The 18410-nt window shown below is 44.3% G+C and overlaps 1 protein-coding gene across 1 annotated transcript in view; it reads left to right on the top strand.

The window, feature by feature from the left end:
* Positions 1–18410, top strand: part of IQGAP1 (IQ motif containing GTPase activating protein 1) — a 232648-nt gene that overhangs the window by 206191 nt on the left and 8047 nt on the right. The window contains exons 31-36 of the mRNA XM_030189633.1: positions 1507–1609; positions 3898–4033; positions 7070–7157; positions 10697–10909; positions 13856–14022; positions 14948–15070. Coding sequence (XP_030045493.1) covers positions 1507–1609; positions 3898–4033; positions 7070–7157; positions 10697–10909; positions 13856–14022; positions 14948–15070 — 830 coding nt within the window. The remainder of the gene's footprint in view (positions 1–1506; positions 1610–3897; positions 4034–7069; positions 7158–10696; positions 10910–13855; positions 14023–14947; positions 15071–18410) is intronic.

The following is an 18410-nucleotide window of genomic DNA, read 5'->3' as shown; positions in this document are numbered from 1 at the left end:
ACTGCCCTTGATTTATCCATGGGCTCGACTTGTAGTCGAATATATAGGGTAAGTCTACATTTTCAGGGTAGGCTAGCTAGCTGTTTGAGTCAGCTAGGCTGAAGTACATTTTTTTAATGTTATTGATCGACAAGCTGTTCCTTCTGTCCCTGATTTAATGATATTTATTACTGGCATTGAAAGGTAAAGGTGCATGGCATGTGATCTGCTTTATAATAAGACAGGGATTTCCAAACTTAATCAACACATAATCCGAGTACTCTAGGAAGTTTGAGAATATTAGTTTGTGTGTTTCTCCCCCTTGTACTGGAAAGATTTCAATCAAGAAATATAGAATTACAACCAGGAACCTCAAAGCTCCAGATAGGGAAAATACATACAGTATTACAAAACCACTATCAAATTAGGAGTAAGTCGTTATCATTGGTCCCAAAAAGGAAAAAAGAGAAAAAAAGAATCATCCGCAAAAACTCATACTTACACAAGAAATCGGATGATTTAAAAAACTCTTTTCCTCCTGAAACCCAAACAAGTGAGAGACACCATACAACAAACTCAGTATCACTAGGAAAACCCAATCAAAAATATAAACATTGGATTGCTATAAGCAGGAGCACCCCCCCCCCCCAACATGTACACACATACACGCCTAACAAACACCAAAAAACCCGAAATGAAGCCACCTACAAGCAACCAATTATAACAAATTCTCTTAAGGTTAACGTTGTTGATGTTCAGTTACTAAACTTGTACATCCAAGTATCCCAGCAAGAAATATTTCACAAGGAGCTTGAGTGGAACCCGGGAATTTCACTGTCCACGGCTTGAAGGAGGAGGAGATGTTCCAGCAATTCAGCGTAAATTACACCCTCCAAATGTCACCCTTCGACAAGTGCGCCTTGTTTCACCAAACTTCTGGCTGCCTCAGGAAGGGCACAACTATACACCAAGGACAAAAAAAAACCAAAAAGATTTGAGAGTCCTCGTCACTGGCTTCAAAAGATGGCGCAGAGAATTTCAAAGATGCCAGAGCATTTAAACTCTTCAGCGTAGTCAGGTGTCCAATCACTGGAAAAATAGATCCCACCAATCCAGAAACTAGCCATGCCCTAGGGAGTGGCCTACATCAAATCAGTAGCAAGCATTCCATTCAATGCTTCTGTTTAAACCTTTCGGCTCAACTGTGTCCAACAAATAATTCCAATGTTGTTCCTTATGCCACAAAATGTTTTTAATTTTGCGTAATTCTATATTATAGAGTTCTTGATTGAAATCTTTCCAGTACAAGGGGGAGACACACACAAACTAATATTTTAAAACTTCCTAGAGTACTTGGATTATGTGATCTGCTCTGTCATGGGTCACATGATCTGTTATAGCTTGTATACCCTGATAATCCTTAGAGAGATCATGCAATGTGTTCTCATTCCTGTAGATTATGTATGTTTAGCTTCATTCAAAGAACAGTTGCATATACTTGCTCACCAATAACTGATATTGTTCTAGCTGCTGTTAGATCACCAAGATGCCATCGCTCCTGAGCACAACGATCCAATCCATGAACTTCTGGATGACCTAGGAGAGGTTCCCACTATTGAATCCCTGATAGGTGAGTCGTTCTCATTCACCCAGCAGATCTGAAGCTCTGTATTGGAGAGGGCGCACGTGAAGATGGCCGCCTTTGACCTTGGTTGTTGTTTAAATGCTGTTTTAGGAGTCCTAAAGTTAGACCAATAGTTAGGAAACTAGTGCGGATGCTGTCTTTGGCCCCACACACTTGCGTGGAGGTAAAGATTCAAAGGCTTTACATTCCTAACTGGGCATTAAGGGGGTAAGTCTATAACTGGGTGTCCCCATTTAGGCCCCCGAGGCCTTTACTGTAACAGAACCACAGCACCTAGCTTCTGTTCTAGAATACAAGTGTAACTTGGTATCGGCATGCCTAACATTTAGGTGCCCACTGGAGGAGTAGCCTAGTGGTTAGTGTAGCGGACTTTGATCTTGGGAAACTGGGTTTGATTCCCACTGCAGCTCCAAGTCACTTAACCATCTGTTGCCCCAGGTACAAATAAGTAGCTGTAAATACTATGTAAACCACTTTGAATATAGCTGGAAAAACCACAGAAAGACAGTATATCAAGTCCCCTTCCCTATGCTAGCCACAGAGAGGGTGTAAGTGTGAGTCAGTGGCATAGCCAGACCCAGTATTTTGGATGGGCCCCAGAGCTAACTTAGATGGACCCTTCCTCGGCACAGCACTCCACAGCCGCCCCCCCCCCCCCCCCCCCAAGATATTAAAAAATATTTAGATTTTTTTCACCTACCCCACATCAACATCTCTCTTGCTCCGCAGCATCCAAGCATCTGCCCGCCTGTCGCTGAACCCTGTCCCTCCCTGATGTACCTTACAGGCATCCTCGGCGCCTGCAGTGATTCAATTATTGCTGCGTGCACCAGCCCTGCAGGCTTCCATCGGCTGGGTCCCGCCCTTGCTTTCATCATTTCCTGTCTGGCAGGACTCAGCCAATGGAAGCCTACAGGGTCAGCACAGGGAGCAATAATTGAATCACTGCAGGTGCCGGTGGTGCCTGCAAGGTACACCAGGGAGGGATGGGGTTCAGCAACGGGCGGGCAGATGCCAGGGTGCCACGGAGGAGAGATGTTGATGTGGTTTGCTGCCGCTGGGTGGGCCTGTGCCCACCCAGGCCCACCCGTAGCTACACCACTGGTGTGAGTGCTTAACTCACAGTTTTCCGTAAGTAATGTGCGTAAGTGGGAAACCTGCCAGTGCGCCACCCACGCTTTCCCTTGCAAATGTGCGCTATGCAAAATAGATATGTATTTACAGAATAAGGTTTAGGTGGAATTTGGCATATGTAAATGGTGGGGTTCTAAACATTTACACATTTAACACATGCCTAGTTCATAGAATAAGGCGCTAACATTTACACAGTGAATACACATGTAAATAATTAGCACTGTACATACTTGAATATAAGCTGAGATTTGTGGGCATAAAAAAAACCCCAAAATTGGGGGTCTCAGCTTATAGTCGAGTTGGAATGTCTCTTCCCCTCTTCCCCCATGCGGTGACTGATATTTTTCTTACCGGTAAGCCTGGATGCTGACACTGATGCTGACATGGAAGTAACTGCAAGCAGGGCCGGTCAGGGCCTTGAGCATCTGTGCATGCTCAAGGCCTGCAGTGTACGCACGCTGACGATTACCGCCCGGTTAACGCATGAGACCTTACCACTAAGTCAACGGGTGGCGGTAAGGTCTCGGGCCAAAAATGGACGAGTGCTGCTTTTAATTTTGCCACATGTCCATGTTCGGCAACAAAAAAAAAAGGCCTTTTTTCCAGGCGTGCTGAAAAATGGACCTGCGCGCGTCCAATACATGTGCCTATACCAGCGCAGGCCATTTTTCTGTACACCTTAGTAAAAGGGCCCCTTAGGTAGCTAAATACCAAATATCAGCACTTAACTGCATAAGTGCCGACTTCGCCCCCCAGGCTGTCCACAGAATTGCCAGTTTTCAGTTTAGTGGTCATTGATGATATTCAGCGACACTAACCGTTTAAGTGCTACTGGATATCATCAGATAGCCCCGTACACGCGATTTAAGTGGTCAGGAATCTCTCCTGGCCATTTAAATCACTTTGAATATTGATCCGTTTGGCTTCCGAGTTCCACTCTGAATCTTCCTCAAATTTAGGTGAGCATTCTTCCTGCCTCAACTAGGGGTTCTGATAAAGACAAGGAGCAGTCACAAGATCCAGAGAAAGGGAGAACACCAGAATCCCACAGTAAGACACAAAGCAAGGAGAGAGAGAGTGGGAAATCCCTTTGGAGCTTAGCCTTGATCGTTCTCTCAGGTGTCTTCCTTCTCCCGTAGGAGTGGAATCTAGCAACACAGGGGATGCCAACAAGGAGACAGTAGCGAAGACAGAGGTCTCTCTCACGCTGACCAATAAATTTGACGTCGTGGGTGATGGGAATTCAGAGAAGGACGCCAAGACAATTCTGTTGAAGTGAGTCCTGTCATCTCTACATTAAAACATGGGGTTGTTTATGAGCAGCTGCTTCGTGAAGAGGGCAGCAACTTGTGCAGAGATCTGTAAGATTCATTACACCTGCCTGGGACAAACTCCTGAAATCCCTGCATTTTTCTCCTGTGCTGGTAAAACAGTGTTGAAAATTTTTCATGTACCAATACTGTTGAGATTTGTAGGGTAGAAATGTCTGTATGTTCCATCTGTATAATCGGTAAGATCTTTCACAGTACGAGGGTGTATGTTTGCTATTGCTGGGCCAGTCCTGTGAAATTATACTATGATAAACATGCATTGTAGAAATAATTGATAACTTTTTTTGTTTCAGCAGACTTTTGCACAGTAATGACCTGGCCCATGAGTCTGTATAATGTACGACCCCATAGATGCAGAGTTAATATATATGGGTGTGATTTAGCAATTGAAGATAAGGCAGTTCATTTTTTAGGGGCCTTTTTACTAAAACTTAGCACGCGCTAAATGCTAATAGAAACAAAGAAACATGACAGCAGATAAAGGCCATATGACCCATCCAGTCTGCCCGTCCTCTGTAACCCCTAATTCTTCCTGTTCCTAAGCGATCCCACATGCTTATCCCATGCCTTTTAAAACTCTGGAACAGTCCTCGACTCCACCACCTCCACCGGGAGGCCATTCCACGCCTCCACCACCCTTTCTGTGAAATAATACTTCCTTAGGTTACTCCTAAGCCTATTCCCTCTTAACTTTGTCATATGCCCCTCATTCCAGAGCTCTCCTCCATTTGAAAAAGGATCTTTTCCTGTACATAAATGCCCTTGAGATATTTAAACGTTTCTATCATGTCTCTTCTCTCCCTCCTCTCTTCCAGCGTATACATGTTGAAGTTCATAAGCCTGTCCCTATAATTTTTGCATTCAAGACCGCTTACTAATTTCATAGCCGCCTTCTGGACCGACTGCATCCTGTTTATATCTTTCCGTAGGTGCGGTCTCCAGAACTGCACGCAGTACTCCAAATGAGGCCTCACCAGAGACTTATACAAATATCAGCTCAGAAGTATAAAATGGGCTTCTTAGTATTTCGCATGCACTAATTTTGTTAGTGCGTGCTCAGCTTTTGTAAAGGGGCTCTTAAATGAGATGAAACAATGGCAGAGGTTGGTCGTGTGATTTCATTTAAAAATGTTTTTATTTCAGTATTTTGTAAAAAAAAAATTTTTAATGTTGACTATTGATGTTTTATTATAATCTGCATAGATGTTTCAATTTGTGGACTATAAATATTTTAAATAAAATAAATAATTATATGTACGCAATTTACCATATTCTGTAAGTTGTTGGCATAAATATTGACCCAGCCTGTACGTCACCCTTGCCTCTCCCCTGTGAACGCACCTCTAACAACTGCGCACTATCCCCTCCCCCCCCCCCCCCCCCCGATTTTATAAACGGTGACAAAAGTTGAGCTTGTCAATCAGCACGTACAGCCAGTTTGCACATGCAACGTAATCGCTTAACAAGCCAATCAGCACCAAAATTGACTGCTAACAAGCAATTATTGGCATTATAGGCCCTAATTAGGATTTATACGCAGATCGTATTTATAACGACCTGCATGCAAATCCTAATGTGTACATTTATGGGGACGTGGCTAGGGTCGTTCCAGGAGCATTCCAAAATTTTACGTGCGTAAACACAGAATTCGGCCTCACTGCCCCTAATTTAGGTGAAAGCGTTTACACCTGCTTTTAGCCGGCATAATTGCCGATGCCTAAATTTAGCCACGGTTTATGTCCTAAACGCTATTTTATTTATTTATTTATTTATTTGTAGCATTTGTATCCCACATTTTCCCACCGATTTGCAGGCTCAATGTGGCTTACATTTGCCTTAATGGCGGTTGCCATTTCCGGGTAACAGGATTACAAATGGTATTGCGTTAAGGTGCAGACATACATGGTAAGATACATGGAACATAACATATATGGAAGAGATCATGGTATATATATATATACTAGGAAAGAAGGCCCGTTTCTCAGAGCAATGAAACAGGCGCTAGCTTTTTTTGGGGGGGGGTGGGGGTTGACTCACATACGGAGAACAGTGGCGATTTTCCTGGGCCGCCCCGTGGCTCGTCGCCATTGTAGCTGGTTCGTGCGCCGCCGCTGTTTGTTAGCGTTGTCGTAGCTCTGTGTGGGTGGCGATTTTCCTGGGCCGCCCTCGACGTCATCGCGTTTTGACGCGAGGGCGGAGCACAGGTACAGTAATAAAACACACCCTCAACGTTTGCTCCGCCCTCGATGTCATGACGTTTGACGCGAGGGCGGGGCCCGGTGGCTTCACCACCACGAACCTTCGAACCTGAAGGAACTGAAGTCAGTGGCTTGGCTTCACTGACGTCAGTGTCCCCAGAACGTTGAGGGTGAGTTTTATTATAGAAGATATATATACCATGTGCATACATACATGGTAAAGCATATTACATTATGGTATTGCATGAAGGTTCCTGAGTAATAACTTGGATTGTAACATACCCTTTATAGAATCGCGCTCAGCAAATAAAATGTTTGGTGCCAAATTTTAGGCACCACTTATAGAATTTACCCCATGCCATTTAAGCTTTTAATTATAAGCCACATTGAGCCTGCATGTTTGTGGGGTATAAATACATTAATAAATAAAATAATTATGGAATAGCTCATAGTTTTGCTACTATCATTTATGCGCTTAAGTGTACTCTTACCTGTGTGGATGGTAGGATTCTATAAATGTAACCGTGCAAAAAGTGCTTTCATTTGGGTGACTTGTTATAGAATGAGGGGGCTTGTGCGGTGAGATTTGGGTTACAGGAAGAGCTGCACTTGGAAATAGAACGACTGCTTCTGCTTGGAGCAGGATGAATAGGGACACGTGCCAGAGCCTCTGGGAAGCTTGCAACCAGCGGGTCCTCTCTCCCTCTTCCTGATTATGAGCAGTGCTACTACATTTCCATATAATCTGACTACGTCTGTCACCTGATTTATTTTTCCTGCAGCACGAAACGACTTATTGTAGATGTGATCCGATTCCAGCCAGGAGAGACCTTGACGGAGATCTTGGAAACACCAGCAACCAATGAGCAGGTGTGGTAAAGTAGCCCTGTGATGCTTAGCTTGTGGCGTTGTGTGCTGAGACGCCCTTGCCCTCCTCCGAGCCAGCGCAGTGTGTGTGAATTATAACACAGTAGGTCCTACTGTGGAGTAATGATTTGAAAAGAGAAAAAAACGCATCTTTTTTGGTACTGCTTTAAGGAGACTGGCAAATTTTGGGTAAGGAGACTGAAAGAGAGGCATTTATTTTTATTATTCAGAAGCCAAGGAATGGGGGGGAAAGATGGCCAGGATGGTCTGATTTTTCAAAACTAGCAGGTTAAGGTTCAGCCACTGTGGACAGCAAATTTTTGAAATGCCAAGTCTGCAGTAAACAATCCTGATATTCAGTGCCACTGTCCAGCCAGACTGACCACCAGCATTATTCCGATAGTGATGATATTCAGCCCACTATCTGGATAACTTATCAGGATAATTTAGGACGACCGTTATCTGTATAACAGATTAAATATTGCCGCTATCAAGGGCTGGTGCAGGCATATGGTCAAACTTTTAAGTCTTCAGTCCCCTCCCAATTAACCTTAGGGTCTGCCCCCCCCCCCCCCCCCCACCCCAGCAATAATGTTCACCCAAATACCAGCCTCCCAGAATCATCTGGGTAAGTGGTTTGTTTGAAAACTGCCCTTCTGTTATTTCTTTCACTTCGCATACTCGTCAGGACCTGTTGTTTTGCTTTGACTACAGCTGCTCCTTGGCGCCCCCCCCCCCCCCCCCCCCCCCCCCCCCCCCCCCCCACAGAAACTGCTACCCCCGGCAGCTGCCTAGTCTTTCCTAATGGTTGGGCTGGCCCTGTCGCTATCCAGATAATTTCTGGATCTGCACACACTCAACACTATGATTTGCAGAATCCTGACTAAGGGCAAGTCCATGCGTAACTGCTGATTAGTGCAAATTAGTGCCAATTAACACCAATTATAGACAGTAGCTAGTTGTTAATGCCAATTAGCAGCTAATTATTAAGTTACAGTTGTAACTGACACTATTCTATAACTTTCGAGTGCAACTTTCTATGCTAAGCGTAAAAGTGAGCGCACAAGTTTATAAAATTAGGGGGGATAATGTCGGGGCTCTCAAAAATGATTGTTAGCAGCACTATTTAGATAGTGCTGTAGAAAATTTCTTGATAGACCTGATTGGTGGCATTTATCTAAATAGTAGGAAACAGAGAAAAATGTAGGCAGATAAAGACCATATGGCCTGTCCAGTCTACCCATCCATGCCATCTGCTCTCCCTGTCACTCCCTTAGAGATCCTATGTACTTGTGCCAAGCTCTCTTGAATTAAGATACTGTTTTTATCACCCCCATTTTCACCAGGAGGCTGGCCGTTCCACGAATTCACCACCCTTTCCATGAAGAAGTATTTCTTCAAGTTACTTTTTTTTTTTGTTGTTACATTTGTACCCCATGCTTTCCCACTCATGGCAGGCTCAATGCGGCTTACATGGGGCAATGGAGGGTTAAGTGACTTGCCCAGAGTCACAAGGAGCTGCCTGTGCCTGAAGTGGGAATCAAACTCAGTTCCCCAGGACCAAAGTCAACCACCCTAACCACTAGGCCACTCCTCCACTGTTGCTACTGTTGGAGATTCTACATGGAATGTTGCTATTCCACTAGTGTAGAAGTCGGCCCTTGCAGATCACCAATGTGGCCGCACAGCCTTCTACATGGAATGTTGCTAGTGGAATAGCAACATTCCATGTAGAATCTCCAGTAGTAGCAACATTCCAGGTAGAATCTCCAATAGTAGCAACATTCTATGTAGAATCTCCAATAGTATCTATTTTAGTTACATTTGTACCCCGCGCTTTCCCACTCATGGCAGGCTCAATGCGGCTTACATGGGGCAATGGAGGGTTAAGTGACTTGCCCAGAGTCACAAGGAGCTGCCTGTGCCTGAAGTGGGAATTGAACTCAGTTCCCCAGGACCAAAGTCCACCACCCTAACCACTAGGCCACTCCTCCACTACATCTTAAGTCTATCATTCAAGAGCTTCCTTTCAATTGGTGTGGAGGAGTGGCCTAGTGGTTAGGGTGGTGGACTTTGGTCCTGAGGAACTGAGTTCGATTCCCGCCACAGGCAGCTCCTTGTGACTCTGGGCAAGTCACTTAACCCTCCATTGCCCACCGCATTGAGCCTGCCATGAGTGGGAAAGCATAGGGTACAAATGTAACAAAACAAAAAAAATTGAAAGAGACTCGCCTCCTGTGCATTTATGCCACATAGGTATTTAAATGTCTTTGCCATATCTCCCCTCTCCCACCTTTATTCCAAAGTATAGATATTGAGATTTTTAAGTCTGTCCTCGTATGGTTTATGACTAAGACCACTGATGAAGCCGCCCTCTGGACCGACTCCATCCTGTTTATAGATTTTTATACAGGGGCTTCATCACCTCCTTTTTCCTAATGGCCATTCCTCTCCCTGTGCACCCGAGCATCCTTCTAGCTTTTGCTGTCATCTTTTCTACCTGCTTGGCCATCACATACGATCACACCCAAGTCCCGCTTCTCTTTCATACACAAAGGTTCTTCACCCCCTAAACTATGCCATTTCCTTGGGTTTTTGCAACCCAAATGTATGACCCTGCATTTTTTAGCATTAAATCTAAGCTGCCAAAGTCCAGATCATTCCTCTAGCTTCGCTAGGTTCCTTCCTCATATTATCCACATCATCAGGGGTGTCTACCCAAAGAGGTAAACCTTACCAGACATCCCTTCAGCAATATCGCTTACAAAAATGTTAAAAAGAACCAACCCAGGAACTGAACCTTGTGTCACACAACTGGTAACATCATTTTCCTCCATTTACCACTACCCTCTGTTGCCTTCTACTCAACCAGCTCCCAACCCAGTCAGTCACTTTTATTACCCATACCAAAGGCACTCAGTTTATTTATTAGTTGTCAAAGGCTTTGATAATCTAAATACACCACATCTAGCACTCTCCCTCGATCCAACTCTCTGGTCACCCAGGTCAAAGAAGTTAATCAGATCTGTCTGACAAGATCAACCTCTAGTGAACCACTTTGCCGCGGGTCCTCTATTCTATTGGATTCCAAAAACGTTACTATTCTCTGTTTTAAAAGCGTTTCCATTAATTTGCTTGCTGATGTCCAAATGCTTGCTTTTAAATATTGCGCCCTAAACGTTTAACAAGGGTTTACTATTGTTCTAGTTTGTTTGGCTGTGATCTTTTGACCACTAGTAGCCTATTACCACTAGTGCATAAATATTTGGTTGCCTCCTGGGCTTTCTGCATGCCATCCATTCATGACACAATGAAAAAGAGATCCTTGCCAGTGCCGCAAACCAATTAATAGATTGGGTTTATTGGAATACTTTGACACAAATGTCTGTGTCCTGTTGGGTAATTTCCTTGATATTACATTTTGTACGGCTAATATTCTTGGGCACATATTAACCCTGAAATAAGGTGACATGGGAAGTGAGTATGTGTAAAAATGCTGGCTGGCTTCTGGTACTCACTGGATCCTTCTCTGTCATTGCCAGGAAATGGACCACCAGAGGGCCATGCAGCGACGAGCAATCAGGGATGCAAAAACCCCCGATAAGATGAAAAAAGCGACATCCATCAAAGAAGAGAACAACCTTAGCTTGAAGGAGAAAAAGGAGAAGATCCAGGCCGGCCTAAAGAAGCTGGCTGAGTTGGGAATAGTCAACCCTGCAAACCGATATCAGGATCTCATCAATGATATTGCCAAGGTAATGGATGTTGACTGGATGAAACTGTTACAGCCACATGTTTATGGAAAGACAATCTAGAAATGGCCCTAGCCTGCACCTTTTCTATTATGAGTAAGACGCCTGGACTCATGCAATATTTATTTATTTATTTATTGCACTTGTATTCCACATTTTCCCTCCTATTTGCAGGCTCAATGTGGCTTACAAATACCTGTCATGGCATTGCCATTTCAGGGTAAAGAAATACAATTGTTGTTACAAAGATGTTGAGAATAACAAGGTTGACATATCAATATAATCAAACAGTTATAGACTACTACTACTACTTAGCATTTATATAGCGCTACAAGGGTTACGCATATAGAAAGGAGTTATAATCAGGAGTCGTGATGGTATATTGTGGTTAGTTATGGATTCTCATGGTAAGCTTTAGTGAAGAGAGAGGTTTTTAACGATTTACGAAAGTTGGTTATTTCATTAATTGTTTTTAAGTATTTTGGCAGTGTATTCCAAAATTGCGAACTCCTGTAGGAAAAGCTGGATGCATGTGTTAGTTTGTATTTTAATCCTTTGCAACTGGGGAAGTATAGATGAAGAAAAGTACGGGGAGATCTTTTAGCATTTCTGGTGGGAGGTCCACTAGGTCATGCATGTATGACGGGGCGTCTCCGTAGATGATTTTATGAACTATTGTGCAAATCTTGAACGTGATACGTTCTTTAAGAGGGAGCCAGTGTAATTTCTCTCTTAGGGGTTTTGCACTTTCATATTTTGTTTTTCCAAATATGAGTCTGGCTGCGGTATTTTGGGCGGTTTGAAGTTGCTTGGTAATCTGTTCTTTACATCCTTCGTAAAGTGCATTGCAGTAGTCCGGGTGACTTAGTACCATCGATTGTACCAGGTTTTGGAAAATGGCCCTCGGGAAGAAAGGCTTTATTCTTTTGAGTTTCCACATGGAGTGGAACATTTTCTTAGTGGCAAGGTCTGCAAAATTTGGAATTGACAGGAACCAGCAGCCTGTCTCTCTCCCTTCCAGTGCCTGATTTCTCTGTTATCTGCATTTGGAAAGAGGAAAAGGACAGCATTTGCCCCACAAACTATGTCCTCCACCTCCTCTGCTTCCAGCAGCCAGTATGTTGCACTTTGAGTTGCAGGAGCCATCATAGATCTCAATGATTCAGAGCTCAACATACTGGCTCCACGTGAGGAGGAGGAGGAGGCAGTGGGTAGGAGAGCGTCAACTTGTAGAGTGTGAGAGGGAGATCATTGCCAGGGTATGTACGCACGTTTAAGGGAGGTAACTATTAGGGGATGGGGGGGTGTGAGGGGGGATCATTCGGGGGTGGGGAGGAGGGGTGTGTAAGAGATAAGGACCAGGGATAGGGGGATAGAGAAAAGAGAGAGGACTGTACACAACGGAGGGGATGCTAGGGTGAACAGAACTGAAGAAGGAGAGAAACATTATCTCTCTATAGTCAAGCTCCTCTCTCTTCTCCATCTTCTCGCACTGATCCTGGATTCTGTCCCTCCCAGTCCTGGCATCTTCTGCCTCTCCCCTCAAACCTTCACGTTCTCTTCCTTCTTCCTCCACCCATCCTGATTTTTTCTCCCCATCTAGGTCTCTTCTTCCTCCTCCCCCCCCAATCCCGTCTTCTTTCCCTTCCCCCCACTCCAGCCTTCTATCCCCCATTCTGGTCCTCTTACACCATCTCCACCACCACCTCTCTGGTCCTTCTTCCTTCTCCCTCACCCCTTTTTCCAGCCTCTGTCCTTAGCCTCTCTTATTTGTTGCTGCATCCCTAATCCTCCCTCCCTCCCTCTCCTTCCAGCTCAGAGATCCCCTTCCTATCCTTTTTTTCTTTCTCTCCTACCCTGCACCAATACCTGAGGTCCAGCTTCACCACCTTCAAGAATTCCAAAAGTAATTATTCAGACAAGCACAGTTAGAAAATAGCTTTATTTTTTTGTAATATAAAACTGTACCTTGTTTAATATTTGAATGTATGACCAGCAAGCAGCAGAATTGCTGCAGAATTTGTCTCAGAGTCACAGCAGGAAACAAGAGGCTTTTATTGTAGGGTTTGCACAAGTGTGCACAGTGGGGATTCCCTGAAACTATTGGCACTCAGGAACCAAGGTAATTTTGCAGTGCTGCTAGTACTACTACTATAAATCACTTCTATAGCGCTACCAGTGCTCTGGGGTTGCGGTTTTTGGAAAAGAATTCTCCAGTGAAGTTAATGCTTGCAGAGAGGTGAGTTTCACAGTAGTGGAAAGTGCATGCAAAACACGTATGAACCTGCACGTGTCACTCTGCCAGCAAGTCCCATCCTTGTTCAGGAGGATCTACCTCTGGAAGGGCAGTTTAATTTCTGCTCACGTAGTTTTTTTGCCTCATTGTGAAGACTGCAAATTAGTGTGTGAGCTCATAACACACCTGCCACCTCTTCAGTGTCTTTGAGATTTGATCTGAATCTACCAATTAATTTCCCATGGGTCACTGGACAACGTCAGTATGATTGGCCTATAGTCTAGGCTTAGAATTTATGTGATGAAAAGTTATTGCCTAAAACGGAGACTAAATAAATTCCGGTCACATTCTGCTGGCAAATTCTAAGAACAGTGATTTTCTTTGGCTTCAGTTCTTGCTTCTGTACTTTGATTTTACAACTGTTTTATTTTTTTTGTTGTTTTTTTTAACTGTGCACAGTGAAACTGCTATTGGAAAAAAAAAGTGAGGGAGGTAGATTTTGCTGATAGACTGCTTCTGGTAGGAGAGATTACAGAACATACTGAGAAACTTGACAGCTAACCCTTGTGATTTGTAGGCAGTATTTCAGAAGCCCCGAGTGAGTGCAAAATGATTCCTTGGATTAAAGGGTGGATGACAGCACATAGCTCAGATTGTTTAGCTGCAGACAGCTTTGCTCTGGTTAACCCCTCTCTTACCTTTTTCGGTTTCAGGATATTCGGAACCAAAGGCGATACCGACAGAGACGAAAGGCAGAACTGGTGAAACTGCAGCAGACGTACAACGCGCTGAATTCCAAGGCGTCATTTTATGGGGAGCAGGTGGACTATTACAAAAGCTACATCAAAACCTGCTTGGATAACTTGGCAAGCAAGGGCAAGTGAGTGTTTGAGCAAGACCAGCGATAACCGAGTCACTCGGAGTCAGGCAGTGGGAGGAAATGCAAATCTCTGTGCTAAGGATGTGAATTTGCTTATGTGATTTTTTAACCCTTTAGTGTCCAATGTTCCCATCAATCTGTTCCCATATGGCTTATTACGGGAACATTGGACACTAAAGGGCTAAAGTGTGCGCCATATTGAGTTAACCTACAAATTAATGTTCATTAAGTCAGTTGGGGGCCCTTTTTACTAAAAATGCAGCTAAAAATGGCATTCCACAGGACGCACTCGGGCATTCTGCGGTAACTTCCAAATGTGCGTGCACTAACCCCTGAGAGGGCATGCCAGGGGCTGAGAGTGCAAAAACTAAGTATTCAGGCAAATTAATGATTTATAAGCTGGATCCTCACACCTATAGAGCTACAATTTCTTGAAATCCAGTCCAAATTCAGTTAACACTTAATAGAGCTTCTTCTCATATCAGATCAAAACTTTGTAACTTTATGACTTTATATCCTCAGATCATATCATATAGATTTCCCAAGAACCTCAGTGGCGTTGATCGCTACCAATTTGTCTGTAGTGATACATAAAACAGCAGCATCTTCACAGGTTCATTACATATGGCCTCCTCTTATTCATTCAAACCCATAGTTGAAAGAGTATTTTAAACTTATCTTTTTTTCAGGCTTATTGTGATTGTCGGACCCAGGGGATTAGCTGCCCGACATGCACGTTTCGCCCAGCACGGTCTGTCTCAAGGACATTCCCCCTGCAGTCTTTTCAGCGCCAGCTCTAATCCCGGCAGAAATGAGACACTGACTCTTCTTGAGAAAGGAGAAAATAGCTTATTGACAGTGTAGCTAATATTGCCGGAAAAGATTGTAGTGGTGGAGAAGTCAGCCCTCTTTCTTTTGAATTCAGGGTCTCCAAGAAGCCAGGAGAGATGAAGGGGAAGAAGAGTAAGAAGATTTCTCTGAAATACACAGCGGCCCGACTCCATGAGAAAGGGGTGCTACTAGAAATCGAGGATCTGCAAGTGAACCAGTGAGTGATGCTCCAATCCACTTTGCAGTGAATTTCTTTCTCCTTTCCTGTCCAGGTGATTTTTGGAAGCTAAGGAGCTGGAGAGCAGGGGATGATTGTCGAATCTGCAGCTTGTGTCCAAGTGTCTACCAATATGAACACGGAGTTGGAATCTAAACGTGACTCATTTCATTTCTTATATGAAAGCCTCGGGTTTGCATTATTGCCCTGTCTTCCGTTTGTGCCTTTCACTTGCAACTTCCTCATATGGCATCAGTCCTGTGGATTTCCTCCTTACTGCTTTCTTTTATATCTGTTCCAACCCTTAACCCACAGCTTCCTTTTTGTTTGGATGTACTGGGCTCATTGCCTCCTTTTCTCTGTGCCTCTAAACCATGGCAGCTTCCCCGGACGGTGGTAAGGCCTTGTGAATCGCATCACCGCTCTCAGTAATTCTGTGGAATGGCTGAGTGCAGGCTGCATTTAAGAAAATGATTTAGATAGGGCATTGTTCCTCTAAAGACAAAGGTGGTCAATTTTTATCAGCAGTAGCAACCGTAATGATTTAAATACCAGCGTTTAAACACTACACACAAACAAGGAGTGGAGTTGAGACATGCTAAAGTAATGTGAATGAAATCAATCTTTACTGTCAAGACCAGACACGGGCGCCGTGTTTCGGCTTAGCAGCCTGCATCAGGAACCTAGGAACAAAATTCCAGTTGGTGTAAATTGCAGATGTCAATCGCACAGAAGGTAAAACTAACCAACAAATGCCTACTACTATAAATCACTTTTATAGCAGTACCAGTCGTACGCAGCGCTTTACAATTGAACATGAAGAAGAAAGACGGTCCCTGCTCAAAAGAGCTTACAATCTAAATCAGGACAAACAGACAGGACCAAAAAGGATAAGGACAGACAGAAGGACATAAGGATAAGATAAAAGTTACAAGTCAGGAGTCGAAAGCAGCATCAAACAGGTAGGCCTTTAGCCCGGATTTGAAGGCTGCGAGGGATGGAGATAGACGTAATGGCTCAGGAAGCCTATTCCAGGCATAAGATGCAGCGAGATAGAAAGAGCGGAGTCTGGAGTTAGCGATGGAGGAGAAGGGTGCAATTAGGAAAGATTTGCCCAGTGAACGGAGTTTTAGGGAAGGAGTGTAAGGAGAGATGAGGGTGGAGAGGTAGTGAGGGGCTGCAGAGTGAATGCACTCATAGGTCAACAAGAGGAGCCACAGTGTAGTAGAATAAGTAAGGCAAACCAAATCACACAGGTTCTTATAACCAGGGCCAGTCAAACCCGGTAAGCGGGGTAAGCACCGCAGGAGGGCGCCTGCCTTCAAGAGTGGCGCTGCGCGGCTATACCGCGCCGCCCTTGGGGGTTTAAATCTTTTATTTACCACCGTCCCAGCGGCCGCGTCATTTCAAAGCCCTGCCCGTGTCTAGCCTTCCCTCCCTTCGTGAGTTCGTTCCCTCAGAGTCCTGCCCTCGAGGAAAGAGGAAATTACATCAGAAGGCGGGACTCTGAGGGGACGAACTCACGAAGGGAGGGAAGGCTAGAGACGGGCAGGGCTTTGAAATGACGCGGCCGCTGGGACGAAGGTAAATTTAAAAAAGACTTAAACCACGCAGGGTGGCAGGAAGAAAAAGGGGGATGTTTGGGGGAGTCGGAGAAGAGGGCGGGCAGGTGGCCATAAATGGGAGGGGATGTGGGCGAAGGAGAATCGCACCGGGCTGAAAAAGGGGGCAGGGTGGGAGAAGAGGGCGGGAGAAGAGAGAAAGGAGATGCTAAATGGGGGGGGGGGGGCGCCAACTGATAGTCTGCTGGGGGGCACCAGAGACCCTAGGACCGGCCCTGCTTGAAACAGTATAAAGCAATGGCAATGTGTCGAGACAAATTCCCCGCCATGGGCACATGAATTTGTTTTGACATGTCAGCATCACTTTATATTGTTAAAAGAACTTGTGTTACTTTGTTGGTTAGTTTTGCTTTCTGTGCAATTGACATTTGCAAGCTGAAACATGGCGCCCGTGTCGGGTCTTGACGATAAAGATTGATTTCATTCACTCATTACTTTAGCGTGTCTTGACTCCACTCCTTGTTTAAATTAGGGGATAGTGCTAGGCAGAATTATACGGTCTGTGCCAGAGCCGGTGGTGGGAGGCGGGGCTGGTGGTTGGGAGGCGGGGATAGTGCTGGACAGACTTATACAGTCTGTGCCCTGAAAAAGACAGGTACAAATTAAGGTAAGGTATACACAAAAAGTGGCACATATGAGTTTATCTTGTTGGGCAGACTGGATGGACCGTGCAGGTCTTTTTCTGCCGTCATCTACTATGTTACTATATTCAGCATATGTGTAGTTAGCAGTGCTGAATATCAGTATTATACAGTTTCGGCAATAAGCTAAAAGTATAATTTATCATTTTAGTGGCTGGATGTTGCCACTGTCTGAATAATTTCAAATCCTTCGCCCTCTCCACCCTGCCTTCACCAATGTATGGATAGTACCAGGCTGTTTAGATGGATTTTAGGCATAGGGGTAACAACTTTCTGATGAAGAAAAACCCGACACCTGCCCCGCCCCACCCGAATCCCTTGCCACACCTACTGTTGCTCTCTTCATTATTCCGCCCCTCTTTAACCACCTGCCTACACTAGGGTTGCATCTCAGAAGAAAAAATTGCCATATGTAGATATGTTCTATGATTATTTCACAAAATTTTCATAACAGAAACTGAGCTCCAGTAACTAAATCCTGTAAACAATAAAACACATTACAGACTATATAGAAAAACCTGTCATAGTAAAGCAGCACTGGTGTTTTGGACTCAAAAAGCACCAATCCTATATATAAAAAGGCAGCACCCTAGAATACCAGTATACTTCCAGTCCAGGCCAACTGCTATAGATCCCTACAAAGCAGAATACCTCACGGAAACTACATGCAGAATACTGCACCTTCATCATGTGCAAAAAACACTGACAGACCCTGAACAAAGATGAAAAAGGGACTACCCATCAATAATTGAGATATGAAGGCAAAAAACTGAGCTGGAAACCTCAAGAAATCATACTCTATGTATACAGTAATACTAGAGATATAGAAACTGATATGCAAGATATCAGAGATGCACATTTCTCATATTCACATAATAAAAGAATAAAATATTTTCTACCTCTGTTGTCTGAGCATTCGTTCATTTGCTTTGGTCCCAGTGTTTCTTTTCTGCTTTTCTTTATTTTAATTCTCTTGCCAGAATTTCCTGTCCACTTGACATGTCTTCTCACACCATGTCCATACCCATTTCCCCTCTGTCCTTATCTGTGCTATTCAGCATTTGTCCTCCTCACATG

This window comes from Microcaecilia unicolor, chromosome 1, assembly GCF_901765095.1.
Source record: "Microcaecilia unicolor chromosome 1, aMicUni1.1, whole genome shotgun sequence".
NCBI lineage: Eukaryota > Metazoa > Chordata > Amphibia > Gymnophiona > Siphonopidae > Microcaecilia > Microcaecilia unicolor.
Note: the sequence above shows the minus strand (reverse complement) of the source record. Positions and strands in the feature narration are given on the sequence as shown.